At 33.8% G+C, this 18089-nt stretch overlaps 1 protein-coding gene across 1 annotated transcript in view; it reads right to left on the bottom strand.

Annotated features, from left to right (window-relative positions):
• Positions 1-2653: 2653 nt before the first annotated feature.
• ppm1j (protein phosphatase, Mg2+/Mn2+ dependent, 1J) overlaps positions 2654-18089 on the bottom strand; it is a 51367-nt gene continuing 35931 nt past the window's right edge. The window contains exons 5-10 of the mRNA XM_679889.10: positions 16761-16845; positions 16134-16252; positions 14455-14518; positions 14011-14118; positions 11669-11820; positions 2654-7119 (exon numbers count right to left, since the gene is read on the bottom strand). Coding sequence (XP_684981.2) covers positions 6972-7119; positions 11669-11820; positions 14011-14118; positions 14455-14518; positions 16134-16252; positions 16761-16845 — 676 coding nt within the window. The 3' untranslated portion in view covers positions 2654-6971. The remainder of the gene's footprint in view (positions 7120-11668; positions 11821-14010; positions 14119-14454; positions 14519-16133; positions 16253-16760; positions 16846-18089) is intronic.

Consider the following 18089-nt stretch of genomic DNA (forward strand, 5'->3'; position numbering starts at 1 on the left):
TTCTATGTGAAGCTAGCATGATCTCCTCGTGTTGGTGTGGGTTTCCTCCACAGTCCAAAGACAAGGGCTATAGGTGAATTGAATAAACTAAATTGGCCTTAGTATGAGTGTGTGAATGAGTATGTATGCATGTTTTCCAGTACTCGGTTGCAGCTGGAAGGGCATCCGTTGTGTAAAAAATTTGCTGGATAAGTTGGCGGTTCATTCCGCTGTGGTGACCCCTGATGAATAAAGGGAAAGAGATGAAGGAAAATTAAAGAATAATTGGAAAAAATTGTTTTATAAATGTTTTAATGCTGGCTAATATGTGTGGGAAAAAAATCTATTATCTGCCACTGTCAACTGAAAAATATTGGGTAAATAAGACTTTTAAAAAATAAATTAAAACACTTAATTAGCCAGGGCATGTTGAATTGATTAATTAACCAATAATATATAAAGGTTTTTTTGTTATGATGCAGAAGATTTATATCATTCTAAACTTTCTATTGACCAAAACTAGCAGAATAAATTTATAAATAAACAAATACATACATTAATATTACATTTAATGCTTTCCACAAAAATAAATCGGCATATGAAAATAACTGATGTTAAAAATAATAGAAAAAATATATATTTAAAGTATAATAATAAATGGGGGTTACAAAAATATAGCTTTTCAAAAATGAAAAAAAAATCAACTTTTACTTAACTTTTAAATGGTGTAGTCTATAGTATAATTGCTAAAATGTAAAAAAAAATCTCCAAAATGACATAAAGCTGACAATTCAAAAAGCAATACAGCATTTTAATTTCCATTATGTTTCACAGCAAACAAATATCTATTTTTTATCTATATGATGAATACAAAAACCTACAAATATTTGCTGTTTTTTAATTATTATGTCTTGTCATTGTTGTTGTTTGACCGACTATACTAGCAGTGATTTATATAGAACAACATATTATAATCATTAGTCGTTATAATGTTAATTACTATAATTGCTTTAAACAGCAGGCTTCTGTTGTAGCACAAAAGCATCATAAACCAGCTCATTTCTCATGCACAATAGAGCAAATTAAAGGTCTCATTAAATTAAAATAAGCCTTTTAAATTTTAGTCTCAGTATTGTTAGCTTTTAAGATATCTAAAAGCTAGTGTGCTCCAAAACAGTGACAAAATTCGCGTTTGGAAGAAATAAAGCTGATGTAAACATGTAAAGCTTGTATTTTGCCACCTAAATGTTTCAACTGTTTTATTCACGCCACCTCATACTTCAGTTTCTTATCAAATCACAAACAAACAAATGATCTCAAGTATCTGACAAGCCCCGCCCCCTTTAAGATGCTTCTTATTTGGATTTCAGTTGATGCCTTTGAACTCTTTTTTTTTTAAATTTTATTTTTAAATTTTTTTAATTCTGTTTTAACAACACAATCATTTTAACCATAACAATGGATGATATCAAGTATTACACAAGAAAAATTTATAATAATAATAAAACATAATAAAAGAAGATAATAAAAGAAGAGGGTACAAAAATAAACTATCAAATAATAGTATTATAGTATCAAATAATAATATTTACAAAGTCTTTATGAATTTTGTTTTGCTGTAAACATTTTGTTAAGTAGTAACTAAACAATTTAAGTCACAAAGCAAATTCTGCAACTAAGGTGATGATAAAGAAAATGTACATTTGTGAATATAATATTTACCCAATAAAATAAATAAATTGCCTATAAATTCCATGTTGTTTGTCAAGAGCAAAGTAACAAATTTTATCACATATGGAAAAATGGATGTTAAACGTACATTTTGATGTAAAAAAGACGGATAAATCAGACCAAAACCCTTTAACATGAGGGCATTTGACGAAAAGATGATCAATGGATTCAATGCTTGAGTTACAGAAGACACAATTTGAATAAGGATTTCCGAATTTACATACAATCTCATTTGTGGGGTAAATAATGTGTAACACTTTTAAATGTAATTCTTTAAGTTTGTTGGGAACACAAAATTTGTAAGGACAGACCCAAGCTTTTTTCCAATTAATTTTATCTATTAGAGAATTCCAAAGAAATTTCCCCCTCGGCGTGACCCTTCTTTTTGACTGAAACACATTTCTTATATTTTTATTATGTCGTAAATGCATTTGTCTTCAACTAAAAACTTTGATTCTTTTTTAAATATCACTTTAAATGAGGTGGCACTTTATTAATTGAGCAAGGCCATTAGGTATGGCCCTAATCACAGTATGAATTTTTTTATAAATAACAGGGAAATTATATTTAAAAATGAAATCCCCGTATGAATAGAAGTTCCTTTGTGGATCAAGAAAATCATGGTGATAATATCTTTTTCATGCCAATTCTTATAAAAAAAAATTTAAAAAAAGATTTATTCATTACTAAAATGCTTACGTTGTTTAATTGCTTTACTTTGTACGGGGAGTAATTGTGAACGAAGATGCCTTTGAGCTCAACGACTCTCACTGGCAGAGCTGTGATAAAACAAAACACCATTGGCTGTTTTAAAAATGGGAACTATGACCCACCCTCTCTTCGTGTCTCGGTTGAGATTTCATCAAACATTGAATAAAAATACTCATTCCAAAGCACTTCACGTGACCTTTAACATAGAACAAAAATAACACAACACAACCACTATAAAAAGGATATATTTATTTAGAATTAGTCACATCGTCTCCAAAGAGTAATCCTTTGACAATGAATAATCATTCGAAAGGCAGAAATCAATATATTTATATGTACTATATACGACACTGACACAATACTGACATCAAGTAAAGGAAATAAGGTACATTCAAGGTGTACAAAAAAAAAAAAGAGAGATTGACAACCGATGAAACTAAGCCCAGGTTTGAATCTAAATGGATGTCGAGATTCTTAACCCACAAGGATTCAGACCAAATTGGGTTTTATCTACAGCAAAATAAACAGCTACGGTTACAAATCTACAGCAGCTCAAGCAATCAGTTCGGTTGGGCGTTGAAAGCCTGGTGAATGTCAATGACTTACACTGTACTAGATGATTTAGGTTTATTTGTACATGGCTTTCTGGAGGCGTATGGATGGAAATTGAGTAGTTCTACATGATATAATTCCAGAATATAAACATTTGCATTGCTTTCATGTAAAATAAAGCAGGTTTGGGATCCAAACCGATAAAACGAACAAGCAAATAAATATCTGCATTCACAGCAAATGCCCATCATTTGTTTCTTGTTGATTGCAATTAGCTAAAGAACACCTTAAACTCCGCCAACTGAAACGATCTTTGGACTATCAGGGTAATTGAGAGAATAGGATCTAACTGGTTGTTGGATTTGAGATTCTTTACCCAAATATTTCAGACCCAATCTAGTTTTATCAACAGCAGCTCAAGCAATCAGTTCAGTTGGGTGTTGAAAGCCTGGTGAATGTCGATGACTTACACTGTAGTTGATGATTTAGGTTATTTGTACATGGCTTTCTGGAGGCGTATGGATAAAAAAATGAGTAGTTCTACATGGTATAATTCCAGAATATAAACATTTGCATTGCTTTCATGTAAAAGAACGCAGGTTTGAGAGCAAAACCGCTGAAATGAACTAACAAAAAAAGCTCTGCATTCACAGCAAATGCCCATTATCTGTTTCTTGTTGTTGTTGTTGATTGCAATTAGCTATAGAAAACCTTAAACTGAAAGAACTGAAACATTCTTTGCACTGCGAGGGCAGTTGAGAGTTATAGGATCTATCTGGTTGTTGGATTTGAGATTCTTTACCCACACAAATGTAATTTACTCTTCAGCAAAATAAACAGCATTGGCTCATTCTGAAAATGTAGCCCTATATACACTTTTAGAGATCACAAATTATTTAGCCACAGGAACGCAAGGCTGCATTTCATCTTTAAAACGAATGATTTGTGGCGATTGGATGCTGTTCCTTTTTCGCGCTTTTCCAATATTACCAGTTTGTCCAGTGGCTCATTGCGTATGTTGGAGGATTTGAGATGCAGAGATGATGGGGTTGACCGTGATGATGGGGTTCGAGTCTTATCTGGAAAGCAGGTGAGATGAAAAAAAAAGGCAAAAAATAAAACAAACAAGTAAATAAATGGGTGAGAATACGGTAAAATTTGAAAAAGTGGTAAAGATCAGGCTGCTGCGAGGGTTTTTTTTTTTTTGGATTGCTTTTTAAAACAGAATTGGTTGGGTTTAGAGGAGGGGCTGGGGTATCGGTAGATCATTAAGTCATTCAGTCAGTCAACAGCGGCCTCTGGTGGATTTACGTGAGAACAGCACGCGCAAATGGCACTTGGAAGAGAAATTTGAAATCACAAGAGTACACAGTGGCCTCTGGCGGATTCGTGAAAACAAAAACTGCAAAAAAACAACAAAAAAAACAAACAAAACAAAGCATATCTCTAGCATAACTCTAGAGACATATTTGGCCCTCTCCAGAAACTTAAATAGGGGTACATAATCAGAATGAGCCTGTAATTTTTAAAAATAAAAATCATTCATATTTTACCCAACCTACTTTTTGTACAATCTACATGGCTTTCTGGAGGTGTAGGAGAAATAAATAGTTATATATTGTACAGTTTAAGAATATAGACCAATGCATTGCTTTCATCAAAGCAAAACTGCTGAAATTAACAAAAACAACAACAAAAAAATCTTAAATCATTTCATGTTGCTGTTTGTTCACTGCAATTTGGAGAAGAAGCTTAAAAACTGTCAATAGACATATTCTTTAATATCTAACATAATATTTTTAGAATTATAATATAGGATCTAACTGGTTGTTGGATTTGAGATTGTTTAACGACAGATTTCAGACCATATTAAATTTTATATACAGCAAAATAAACAGCTACGGTTAGCATCTACAACTGTCAGTATGGTTGGGTATTGAAAACCTTGAAATGTCAATGACTTACACTGTATCACACTGTAAAAATGCTGGGTTCCACACAATGGATTTGTGTTGGGACAACATCAGGGAATTATGTAAAATTATTAGTTTTTACAAATCTATGTGGATTAAAATAATTAAGTTGTCCACCACAAAAAAATCAAGAATTGTGTTGTTTTAGCTTTTTTTTGGTTGCAACACAAGCTCATTGTGAATATGTACCCCTGTATACATTTCTGGAGAGAGCAAATTATATAGCTAAAAGTACGTATGGCAACATTTCATCTTTAAAATGAACGCTACGGGGCGGTATGATGCCGCTGACGGCTTCTGTTCCTTTAAGTCCTATCAGCTGATCGTTCACCTCAAGGTGGACACTGTTACCAGTTTCCCCAGTGGCTCACCGCGTTCGTCTGAGGATTTGAGATGCAGAGTGGAGTGACCGTAATTATGGGGTTTGATTGCGGGGAAGAACAGTTCCAGAAAGCAGGTAAAAAAAAAAAAAATAATTAAAATTAAATAAACAAGTAAATAACAGGGTGAGAACGTAGTAAAATCAAAAAACATGGTAAAAATGAGGGCTTGCCTCTTTCTAGACTGCTTTAGAAAACACTGTCAGTTTAGGAAAAGGGGTGAGCGGGTCAATCAGTGCTTTTGAAAACACTATCAGTTGGGTTTAAGGATGGGGTTCATTTGTTTGGTCAGTCAGTCACCAAGTTAACAGGGGCCTCTGGTGGATTAGTGGGGAAAAAAACTGCAAAAAAGTATCTACTGGGACATATTTTGCGCTCTCCAAAAATGTATAACAGGGTATGTATCCAAAATGAGCCTGGGTTGTTTTAACAGCATTTTTTGAGTGTACATGTCTTAAGTTATTTATACAGTCCAAAAACAAATGTGTCAAATATGAACAAACTCTGTAGATGGGTTCATCTTTTAAATGAAAAATTTAAATCCAACCATTGGGTTTGTGCATATTTTTTACACAACCCATTTTTTTCCAGAGTGAAAACGTTTTTCTGGAGGAGAAGAGAAAAAGGAGTAGTTTTATATATTGTATATTTCAAGAATATCGACATTTGCATTGCTTCAATAGAACCAAAACAGCTGAAATTAACAAACAAAAAAACTGCATTCACAGCAAATGATTATCTTGTCATGTTACTGTTGTTAAGAAAACCAATGGAAACATTCCTTGAACGGTCAGAACAAATTGGAAATATAATATAGGTTATTTGTACACTCCAAAACGATGTGTAAAATATGAACAAACTAAATGGCCGGGTTATTCTTTTTAATGAAATGTAAAAATCCAGCCACTCAATTTGTCCATATTTTACTCAACTTTACCCAACCCATTTTATTCAGAGTGAAAAACTGTCTTCCTGGAGATGTAGAGAAAAATGAGTAGTTTTATATATTGTACAGTCCAAGAATATCGGCATTTGCATTGCTTCCATAAAACCAAAACAGCTGAAAAGAACAAATAAAACCCCTTTGCATTCACAGCAAATGCCCATCATTGTTTCTGATTGCATTTTGCTATAGAAAACCTTAAACCTTCTTTGGACAGTCCCTCACAAAACAGTTCAGAAATATAATTAGCGGTTTAAATTACAGCTCCGATGAATTCTGCTACATATAAAGTGCTTCGGTTTTTATTTCCCTCGCCGTCAGGGCTATGATTTTATTTTTATTAAGCAGTATTCCAGTGCCACACTGAGATTCAGATTCAAACGGCCCACGGATGTTAAAGAATACTCAAACGTTTCCCTCCCGTCCCGTACTGACTTTGCAGAGGCTGCGTTCGACAAATCAGAAAGGAGATGGAGAGCGAGAGGAATGGCACTTTGATAATGTCACCTCACATCTTGATGATATTTACTCGGAGGAGAAGTAAGGAGGACGAGGGGAAGTTTGCGTTTAAAGTCTCTCTCGTGTCCCGAGTTTTCTGACGGATTGAAGATGTATTTTTCTTGGTTTTTCCTAGCCCTTTCTCTGGGATGGAGCCAGGGACGTGTCCTGGTGTGCTTGTCCAGTGAAGGCGGACCGACCTGGTCATGTTTCTAACTCTGGGCCGGCCAATGGGATGACAAACACGGTGATGTCATCGCCTGAGCCGAGTCTCTCATTGGGCAGCCGCCAGCCTCGCTCCTTCAGCACACCCCGCGAGCGCATCAGAAGGTCTTGTGCTGCTAGAGTGTACCTTTAAAAACAGTCAATGCAAAAATACTGAAAATTACCATACTTCAATTCACTACAAGTTTATTTGTATAGCACTTTTCGAAATAGTTATTGTTTCAAAGCTGCTTTACAAAAGGTTCACATTATTACAACCATACCTGTGAACAATGGGTTGTGAAAATAAGGGATAACACCACCCCCCAACCCCACCAAAAAAATAAATAAAAAATTCCCCATATTACTAAATATGTTTGTCTGGAGCTGTTTCGTTGTAAATAAATTGTTGAAAAGATCAGTAATATGTTTAATTATTATTATTATTATTTACAAAGGATATAATAAATAGTGTACATTAGAAAAAGCTGCTATTTAATTTAACAGTTTAGCCTATTCAAATTAAGAGCTAGTATACAGAAATTCAATCAAGCTATCAATTCTCATGAACCTTTTCCTCACTGTATAATTTCAACATTTTGATTAAAGAGCAGCGAATGAATCTCTCATTTAGATTTTTCATTTGATCACATTAAATAACAGAGGCGTCACTTTAACACTAGAACCGCAATGGGGGTCAATTTTACCCATCACTGTTAATGAAATGTACATAACAGACCTTCAATAAAACATTCAAGCCTCCCAGTCATTGGCTTTTACTAAAATTGGCTTATTTACAATTCCCAGATTTAAAAACTGTTTAGATAAATTTAAAATAAAAAGTGGGACATTTATACCAATAAGCGCCAGCGTGGGTCAAATTTACCCACCATAAAAAATGCTTTTATTTATGCACCTCTTATGTTTGAAATTACTCACCTTTTACTGCCAGTTTTTACTCACTGAATTAATCTATAAATTATAAATAAATCTATAAATCTGAATTAAATTAATAAAGTCACAGTGACTAAAAGAAGGAGATTTGTAGAGTTATAAAAACACAAAATGCAATGAATGATGCAGAGTCTGGAGAAATAAGTTATGCATCAAAGTATGAGGGCTCAAATTTATTTATATTTTAACCTACTCATAACCTACACCTAAAATAGTCTTGTTATCCTGAAATAATCATTTCATGAGTCTAGACACTTTTTGTTAACAGTGGCGAAAAACAGTAAAATACTATGTTTGTTTTTTTGGCAATTTCTAAACAAAATTTGTGCTGGATAAAATTTACCCGCACTGGCGATTTTAGGAATACAGTGACCTCCGGCGGTTGTAGTGTTAAAAATGCACAGATCTTTAATGAAATCAATTGCTTTCCTAACTGCTTATGCTAATTGAGGACTACATTTGTTGTGTTTAAAAGATAACCCACCAAGATCAACATGATTACATTCAGAGGCGTAAAAGACAAATGTTGTTTGGGGGGATGGAGGTGGGGGGTGTGGGTGGCTGTGTGAAATTATTAATCACTTGATTAATCTCCTGAACCTAAATGATCTGTCTCTAAAAGTGAGGGGGACGTATCCCCCATCTCCCCCAGTTCCTACGCCCCTGATTACATTATTATGTTTATATGTCTGTTCAAACACGCAACCAAAACCCAAAGTTTTCTCTTTTGCTCCGCTTCTAATCGCATGTAGAGAATACTTTTGGGGAAACAGCATCTATTTATCAATATGGAGTTCGTTTGACAGTCATGCACGGCTTACATGAATTGTTTGGAGGATTGCATAGTTTTTTATTTATTTCAAAGTGTTTTTATGCCTAAATAAAATGAACAAATTCAGGTTTAAGAGCGAGGGGCGGCCCCTTCGGCGGTAAGGGTTGCGTAAAGGGAGAATTGGCTCTCTAATGTTTATTTCCACTCCTTGAATGAAAATACGGGAGAAATATAGGAAAATACCTTTACGGGATGATAGCGGGATAGAATTGTAAAATACAGGAGAATCCAGGGAAAAAGGGGAGGGTTGACAGGTATATACAACACAATCAAACTCGGAAAAGTTGAGGTTATTAGTTAGCCTAAATTTGTTAGTTACTAATCACTTTAGCTAATGAATTTAAGTTAAAGTTGATATATAAAGTTGAAGTAAAAATTATTAGCACTCCTGCAAAAGTTTTTTTTTTTAAAAATATTTACCAAATGATGTTTAATGGAACAAGGAATTTTTCAAAGTATTCCCTATAATAATTTTTCTTCTGGAGAAAGTCTTATTGGTTGTATTTCGGCTAAGATAATAGCAGTTTTGAATTTTTTAGAAAGCATTTTAAGGTCAATATTATTAGGCCCCTTAAGCTATATTTGTTTTCGATTGTCTACAGAACAAACCACTGTTTTACAATGAGTACAAAGTACAATGAGTTATTAAAAGTATTGTGTTTAGAAATGTCTTCTTTCTGGTAAACAGAAATTTGGGGAAAAAATATGGAGAGGGGTTAATAATTCAGAAGGGCTAATAATTCTGACTTCTGAACCCTATAAACATAGTTAACCTGCAGTTATATAATATATAGGTGACGTCTTTGTGTGTGTGTTTAATAAAGTGTATTTGTGTATTAAGTGTATGTGTTTTGTCCTCAAAGTCTTCGATGGTTGGCATCATCTCCTCACAGATCTTGAATTTAATCAAGTGGTGCTAATACTTATGAAGTAAACTTATTAGTTTCTACAAATTTTAGTATATAAAAACAATTAAGTCTCCCATCCCCCCAAAAAACTTTGTGATTAGAAGAATTGTGTGATATTTTATTTAAGTAGTTTGAACAAACTGCAAATCTTTTTTTTTTTGAGTAAAACAAAAGATAAATATACAGGTAATATAAACAATAGTATTAAAATCCTACATGATGTTGTGTTGATAAACTGTGTAGTGACATCTGCTGGTGAGAGTGCTAAAGCACACCTGATTTAACACCAGAATAATCTGCTTTTTATCTTTCAGAACTGTCCTCATTGTTTACATTTTGAAATGAATTATTGCTTTTATTGAGGAAACATGCATTAAATTGACCTAAAGTGACAGCTATGTTTTGTTTTGTTTTGTTTTGTTTTTTACTTGGATTTTTTTTTCAGAATGAAAAATACAAAGTAATGAGTTGCATACAAAGTAATAAGTAAAACATAAACAATTTACAGTTTTTAAGGAGGAAAACACACAAAAAAAGAAGAAAAAAATACAGAGAAAAAACCCCAGCAGTGTGGTCTGATTCAAAACCACCATTATACAATAACTTGCCTAATTACCCTAACCTGCCTAGCTAACCTAATTAACCTAGTTAAGCCTTTAAATATCCCTTTAGGCTTTATAGAATTGTTGAAAAATATCTAGTAAAATGTTATTTACTATCATCATGACAAAGATAAAATAAATCAGTTATTAGAGATGAGTTATTAAAACTATTATGTTTAGAAATGTGTTGAAAAATCTGCTCTCTGTTAAACAGAAATAAGGGAACAAATAAACAGAGGCACTAATAATTCAAAGGGGCTAATAATTCTGACTTTAACTGTATATAACAAACTCAAAGCTGAATTTTCATAATTACTATTTTAATGAGTTTTGAAAAAGTATGACATGATCCTTCAGAAATATTCCCATGTGCTCCTATAACTTTTCGGTCACACTTTACAATAAGGTTCATTAGTTAATGTTAATTAATGCATTTACTAACATGAACAAACAATGAACAAAACATTTACTACTGTATTTGTTCATGTTAGTTAACGTTAGTTAATGAAAATACAGTAGTTCATTGTTAGTTCATGTTAACTCATGGTGCATTAACTAATGTTAACAAGCATGGACTTGGACGTTAATAATGCATTAGTAAATGTTCAATTATGATTAATAAATGCTGCACATGTGTTGTTCATGATTAGTACATGTTAGTAAATGCATTAACTAATGAACCTTATTGTAAAGTGTTACCAACTTTTCTTATGATTTATTATTATTACATATTAATACTCTATTAGTATTCATCATTCTTATAAATCGTGAAAATGATTGTGCTGATTCACACTTTGCTGCAGAAAATTCATATTTTACTTTTAAAGATTTTTGAAAAAATTTAATGTTTTTTTTACATTATAGATGTAATAAAAATATATGAAAATGAAGCTATATTATATTATACAGTTTTTTTATAGCAAAAAAAAAATCGTTAACATTTATTTTAATGGTATTTTTGAATGGTAATTTATGAATGATAATAACCAGAAATCGTCAAATCAAATCAGATAATACAACCTGAGACTGGTTGAGCTGCGCATTGATGGAGTTGCTTTTCAGTGTTTTGACTTTCAGAAGTGATATTTACATTACACTAAACAAAACTAAACTGAAATTCTGCTGTAAAAACTGAAGTCGGTTCACTTTACTACATCTTAATCGATTAAGCTGCTATGACAAAATATAGATAGTAAAAAAAAAAAAAAACGGTATAGAAATAATGATGAACTGAACTGAACTGAATATACTAATGATTTCCAAGATCATGTGACGCTGATGAATGGATTATTGATTCTGAAAGCTTATCGCTGATATCACAGGAATAAATCACATTTGTTCAACAATACAAAACTGCTTTTTTTTTTTTTTTAATAATGCAATAACAAAGTAAGTGTTTACCTTAAAGGATCATTGGGCTCACGGCTGGACAGGAAAGTTGATACTGCGTCAGCAACATCTCTATCAGCTGTAACGTCCCACAGTCCATCACTACCCATGACCAGGACATCATCAGACCCGTGTTTGTGCTCAGAGATGTTGTACACCTTAACCTAGAAGGATAAGAACATGATACAGATTTAACATTTTCATGAGTGTAAATTATATTTGTGCATGTACACTAGATTAGTCAGTACTGAAGCCAAATCTGGAGCTAATCTCACAAAATAACTTGCCATAACTATCCAAAAACTAGTACACTCAAATTTATGTTATAGAAAAATATTAAATACAAATTTCAAAAAAGAGGAAAAATCAAGAGAAACAAAAAATGCTTACATTTAGTTGAAATTTTGCAGTTTATAATTTTTTTCCCAATATTTTGCATGATTTTAATTGTATTATCTTACAATTTCTAAAGATGTTCAGTGACTAAAATATTATTTTGATAAATATATCTGTTTAATAAATCAGTTTTGTTTAAATGCACCAAAATATATTTATATTTTTAAAATAGAAATAATTATTTTCAAAATGGGCTGTACTCATTCATGTATATGTTGAGCACTGTTATGAAATCCACTCAGTATTTTGTTATATTTCAAACACGAATTAGAGTAGAATCATATTTTTTATTATTAGATTTAGACACTAGTCTAATGCCTTATGTGCAATTATACATTTGCTTAAGAATTATTTGATAGTGTTGATATTAAATAATCACAAAACATTGCCTTTGTTTTTTTTATTGAATTAATTTTAGGCTTTAATAGTACATTTCTTTAATTATAGCCTTGGTTTTCGGTTTTTACACCTTTATTTACCCTTAGAAAAAATGTAAATTATATAAATTATACTCAATATAACTTAACTATACTTAAATTTAACTTAACTAAAATATAACTTATAAAATACACTGTAAAAATATCTGTTAACAGTTTCTGTATTTTGTGATTTACAAGTGGTTGTGAATTGCATTAAGGGATGTCGATCTATGTTCTTTCCTCTTTTGATGTTATAATTAAATACTATACAGTTTAACAGAGTAACTTTTTTTGACATTTTAGTAGTTTGAAATAATATAATTGATAAGAAATAATTTATAGAGAAATAAGTCTGAAAAATAACAGAAAAAGTACTGGCAGTTTATTACAAGGTTTTTGTACTATAATTTATAACACTAACTCAGACAGTATAGCATAATATAATTAAATATAATTATAATAAAAATATGTAATATAATTAAAAAGCATGAATAATCGAGGAAAAATGAAAAATAAAAACTTGAATCAAAATACGGAAAACTGCTCAATTACTGATATTTACTACAGTTTATAAATGAATTTATTTAAACACAGGACCACAATTTATTCAGTACACCACTTTTTTAATAATTAAAAATAAGCATTTTTATTCTTTGTTTTTCGGGGGAAATAATGAACACGTCACCACTTTTCTCAGAAAACATATATCTTAAGGTGCTCATGACTTGGCTTGAAATTGACCAGATGCTAAAAACAACCAAAGAAATCCATATATGCAAAGAAAACAATATTAATAAGCTTACAAATAAAGTTATGCTTAATAAAATTAAATGACACAGGAAAAAAGTATTGAACACATTAAGAAAGGGAGGTTTAGTTCGGCAGTGAAAGCCCAGACAGCAGGTTAAATCTCTCAGCAGTTCTTCAGCAACTCTCTGCCCTTCATCAGTGTAAATTAATATCAGCTGCTTCAGTTCAACATCTACATTAGCAGGATGATGAAGATTAAACCAGGGTGGACATTTCAGCAAGACAGTGATCCAAAACAGCCAAAGAAACACTCAAATAGTTTGAAGAAAATCTCTCAATAAAAAAGCTGTAGAATGGCCCAGCCATTTATCACAAATAAAATATACAAAATAAAGCTCAGATTTGATAGACGAAACCCACAGAACCATTAAGATTTTTACACTGTTGATGTCTAAAAAAAACTCACACCTGAGCAATGCATGTGACTTCATTCTCCATATGAGAGGCGACATTAAGCTGCCATCAACAAAGAAGTCGTTTATCTTTCTCTTGGTGTCATTTCATTGTTATTACACATGACAAATTTTCCCCAATTTTTTGTTTTGTTATATTTTTATGTTTGTATTGTTTGAGTTTTTACCAAAATCTGGTTTAATTTAATCTCAACAGCTCCTTTAGAATAGTTTTTCCCGATAAAAACATGACATGTTTCCCCCACTGTATGTCTCAATCCATAACTTTTTCCTGTGTACTGTTCCTTCTCTAATAAATGTTGATCACTATACTCACTTCTGGACAGCAGGACAGGAAGGGTTTGATATAAATGTTGGAGTTGTACACTTTCAGGTCGTGATCTCCTAAACCACGCGTCACTCCAATAGTAGCCATGACACGAGCCTAAAACACAAATGCACACAAACACACTCATAGCCAGAGCTTAATGTACCAATACAGCCATCGTTTTTTATTTTATTCATTCAACCTTTATAAAACGAGACATTATTCAGCCCTACAACTGGCAGAACATTTGAGCAATTCCCATTTGCAACACCTGACTATTTCGGCTTTGTAATAAATAGCTGTGAAAAGGGAGAAAACCAGACATCTTCATTAAATTATATGTGTGGTCTGTAACAAATGTTTGCTACGCAGCTTAAAATAAAATCCTTCCACAGAGCCTGGACCTTTTGAAGTGAAACAGTTGGATATAAATAAGCAGAAACATTCACTTACCTTTTTCCCTTCCCCATAAATCAACGGGAACTTGAGGTCGTCTTCTATAATTGTCTTATATGCCCTGAAATGATAATATACAATGGTTATGTTTCAGATATTAGGGTGACAATCAAATGTAAATCAAAGGCGGCAACACCAAGGCTCCATAAATACAAATTTATTAAATTAAATTAAAAAGGCTGACTCAGACTGTGTAACGTTTCGAGCCGCCGGCTCTTAAATTAGGGTGGCATTTTAGATATTAGGGTGGCAATTTAATTTAATGAATGGGTTGCACTAAATATTTGTACCACAAGTGCAAACGTGACATTTTTTTATCCTGAATGAATCTGTGTTGAATGAATCAGTTGAAGTGCTGTTTAGATCATTGCTGCATGAATTAGTTGCTTGAAGGAATCAAATAAATTGTAAATAAACACTCACCGGACACTTTATTAGGTACACCTGACTAGTACCGGCTTGGACCCCGTTTTTCCTAAATAACTGCTTTTATCCTTCATGGCATAGATTTAACAAGGTACTGCAAATTTTCTCAGAGATTTTGATTTATATTGCTGAAGATTTGTTGACTGCACATTCATGATGCGAATCTCCCATTCCACCACATCGCAAATGTGCTTTATTAAATTGAGAACTTGGGACTGTGGAGGCCATTTGAGTACAGTGAACTTATCGTCATGTTCAAGAAACCAGTCTGAGATGATTTGTGTTATTTTATATGGCACATTATCCTGCTGGAAGTAGCCATCAGAAAATGGGAACACTGTGGTCATAAAGGGATGGACATGGTCAGCAACAATACTCAGGTAGGCTGTGGCATTGACACGATGCTCAATTGGTATTAATAGGTCCACAGTGTGCCAAGAAACTATCCCCCACCACCATTACACTACCACCAGCCTGAACTAGTGATATAAGGCAGGATGGACCCATGCTTTCATATTGTTGATGCCAAATTCTGACCCTACCATCAGAATGTCATAGCAGAAATGGAGACTCATCAGACCAGGCAACATTTTTCAAATGTTTTATTGTCCAATTTTGGTGAGCCTGTACGAATTTTAGCCTCAGTTTCCTGTTCTTAGCTGACAGGAGTGGCAGCCGGTGTGGTCTTCTGCTGCTGTAGCACATCTGCCTCAAGGTTGTACGTGTTGTGTGTTCAGAGATGCTCTTCTGCATAACTTGGTTGTAACAAGTGGTTATTTGAGTTATTGCTGCCTTTTTTATCAGCTCCAACCAGTCTGGCCATTCACAGAACTGCCACTCACTGGATATTTTCTCTTTTCAGATAAATCTCTGTAAACACTAGAAATGGTTGTGCGTGAAAATCTCAGTAGATCCCAGTAGATTTTTCTAAAATACTCAGACCAGCCCATCTGGCACCAACAGCCATGACACATTGAAATTTCACTTTAATCCCTTTTCTTCTCCATTCTGATGCTCGGTTTAAACTGCAGCAGATCATCTTGACCATGTCTACATGCCTAAATGTATTGAGTTGCTGCCATGTGATTGGCTGATTAGAAATTTGCATTAAAGGGCAGTTGGACAGGTGTACCTAATAAAGTGGCCAGTGAGTGAATCTAAATATACATATAAATGCAACCAGTGACAGAAACCTATCATAACATAAAATAATAATAAATAATCAAAACATAAAATAACGTAATAATCACCAGCCAGTCATGGTGTGGTCTCTGAAGAGCATCTTCTTGCCGAGTTCCTTGTGTTGGATTCGTCTGGGGAATTCAATATGTGTAAACTCATTCCCAAGCAGCTCTGGTTTGAGGAAGCCCTAGACAAAAACAGCACAAATATGAGGGAAATGTTACAGAGTTGAAGACCAATAACAGAAATCTGAGATGATAATTGAATGAACAGAGCATCCAATGAAGCTACAAAAAATAAAACAGGAATCATTCATTCATTTCCCTTCAGATTAGTCTCTTATATATCAGGGGTTGCCACAGCAGAATGAACCGCCAACCATTCCAGCATATGTTTTACGCAGCGAATGCCCTTCCAGTACTGGGAAACACCCATACACTCTCACATTCACACACACACTCATACACTACAGATTATTTTGTTTATTCAATTCACCTATAGCACATGTCTTTGGACTGTGGGGAAACCGGAGCACCCGGAGGAAACCCACACAAACATGGGGAGAACATGCAAACTCCACATAGAAACGTCAACTAGCCCGGTCGGGACTCAAAGCAGTTGGAACTCAAACCACTGAGCCACCATGCTGCCCAATGGGAATGATACTGTGGTAATAATAACCTAAAGTGACTCACCAGGTACTGCAGTCGCTGTCTTTCGCTTTCTGGAGTGAATTCAGTGGACATGGGGATGACCTCACTGTTGCGGACAATTATGGCTCTGTGTGGAAAGATCAATGTGAATAGAACTAATTTGGGAATCAATTGTGAAACAATGTAAATATAGCATAAAATCTTGTCCGGTATATTTAGAACAAGAATCAGGTCTAAAAAATATAATCATATCACCCCAATTTTATCCTCCTTACACTGGCTGCCTGTTAAGTTTCGTATTGATTTTAAAATATTGCTTCTTACCTAAAAAAGCTTTAAATAATCTAGCTCCTGTTTATCTAACCAAGCTTCTGTCTCACTACAATCCAACTTTAAGATCTCAAAACTCAAAACCGCTCTTTAAGATCCCAAATCTCAGGACGTCTGGTAGTACCTAGAATAGCAAAGTCGAGTAAAGGCTTATTTATGGCTCCTAAACTCTGGAATAGCCTTCCTGATAATGTTCGAGGCTCAGACACACTCTCGTAGTTCAAAACTAGATTCTAGATTCTTTTTAGTAAAGCATACACTCAGTGCATCACATAACGGTATGACGCATAAATGTGCTCTACGCAGAATTTGCATGTCGTTTATATACACTATGAACAGCAGCTACGCTAATCATTCTCTTTATTCTCTATTTCCACCTGAGGATACTCATTCCAAGACCCCCAGAGACTATGCAGTGGCACTGATGTGATTCAAGACCAGCGACGAGATGATCCCAGGGTTTCCATAATCCTGGACCAGGCCGTATCCTGAGCAGCTGCTGTGGTGGTCTTGGAGGAGTGGAGAGCATTAGACTGACTTGTGTGACGCTCCAGGGACAGACGAGTCCCGCTGTCCTTGAGCTTCTCAAGCCTCCGGCGCATAGACTGCAGCTCTGCACAAGACGTTTGGCCATAGGAGAAATGATCATGCCCAACTGAGCCTGGTTTCTCTCAAGGTTGTTTAATTCTTCACTTTGGCCAACTGGTGAATTTTTTTCCTCGCCTCTGCAGATCCCAAACTACGTTGCATGGTTTTGAATTGACTATAATCTTCTATGTGAAGCTGCTTTGACACAATCTACATTGTAAAAGTGCTATAGAAATAAAGGTGAATTGAAGAATCATTTGATGACTATTGTTAAAAAACTCAAATTAAAGATCACAGTGCAGCCCCAAGATATTAATATCAATATTTTTATTTTACTTTGCCACCATCTATCCAACCATTATGGGATTTACCCATTTGGCAGCAAGACATTTTAAATAATTTAGAATGGATAAAATCTATTGTTCTTGTATATATGTCTATAAGACTTTTAAG

Source organism: Danio rerio, chromosome 6 (genome assembly GCF_049306965.1).
Source record: "Danio rerio strain Tuebingen ecotype United States chromosome 6, GRCz12tu, whole genome shotgun sequence".
Lineage (NCBI taxonomy): Eukaryota > Metazoa > Chordata > Actinopteri > Cypriniformes > Danionidae > Danio > Danio rerio.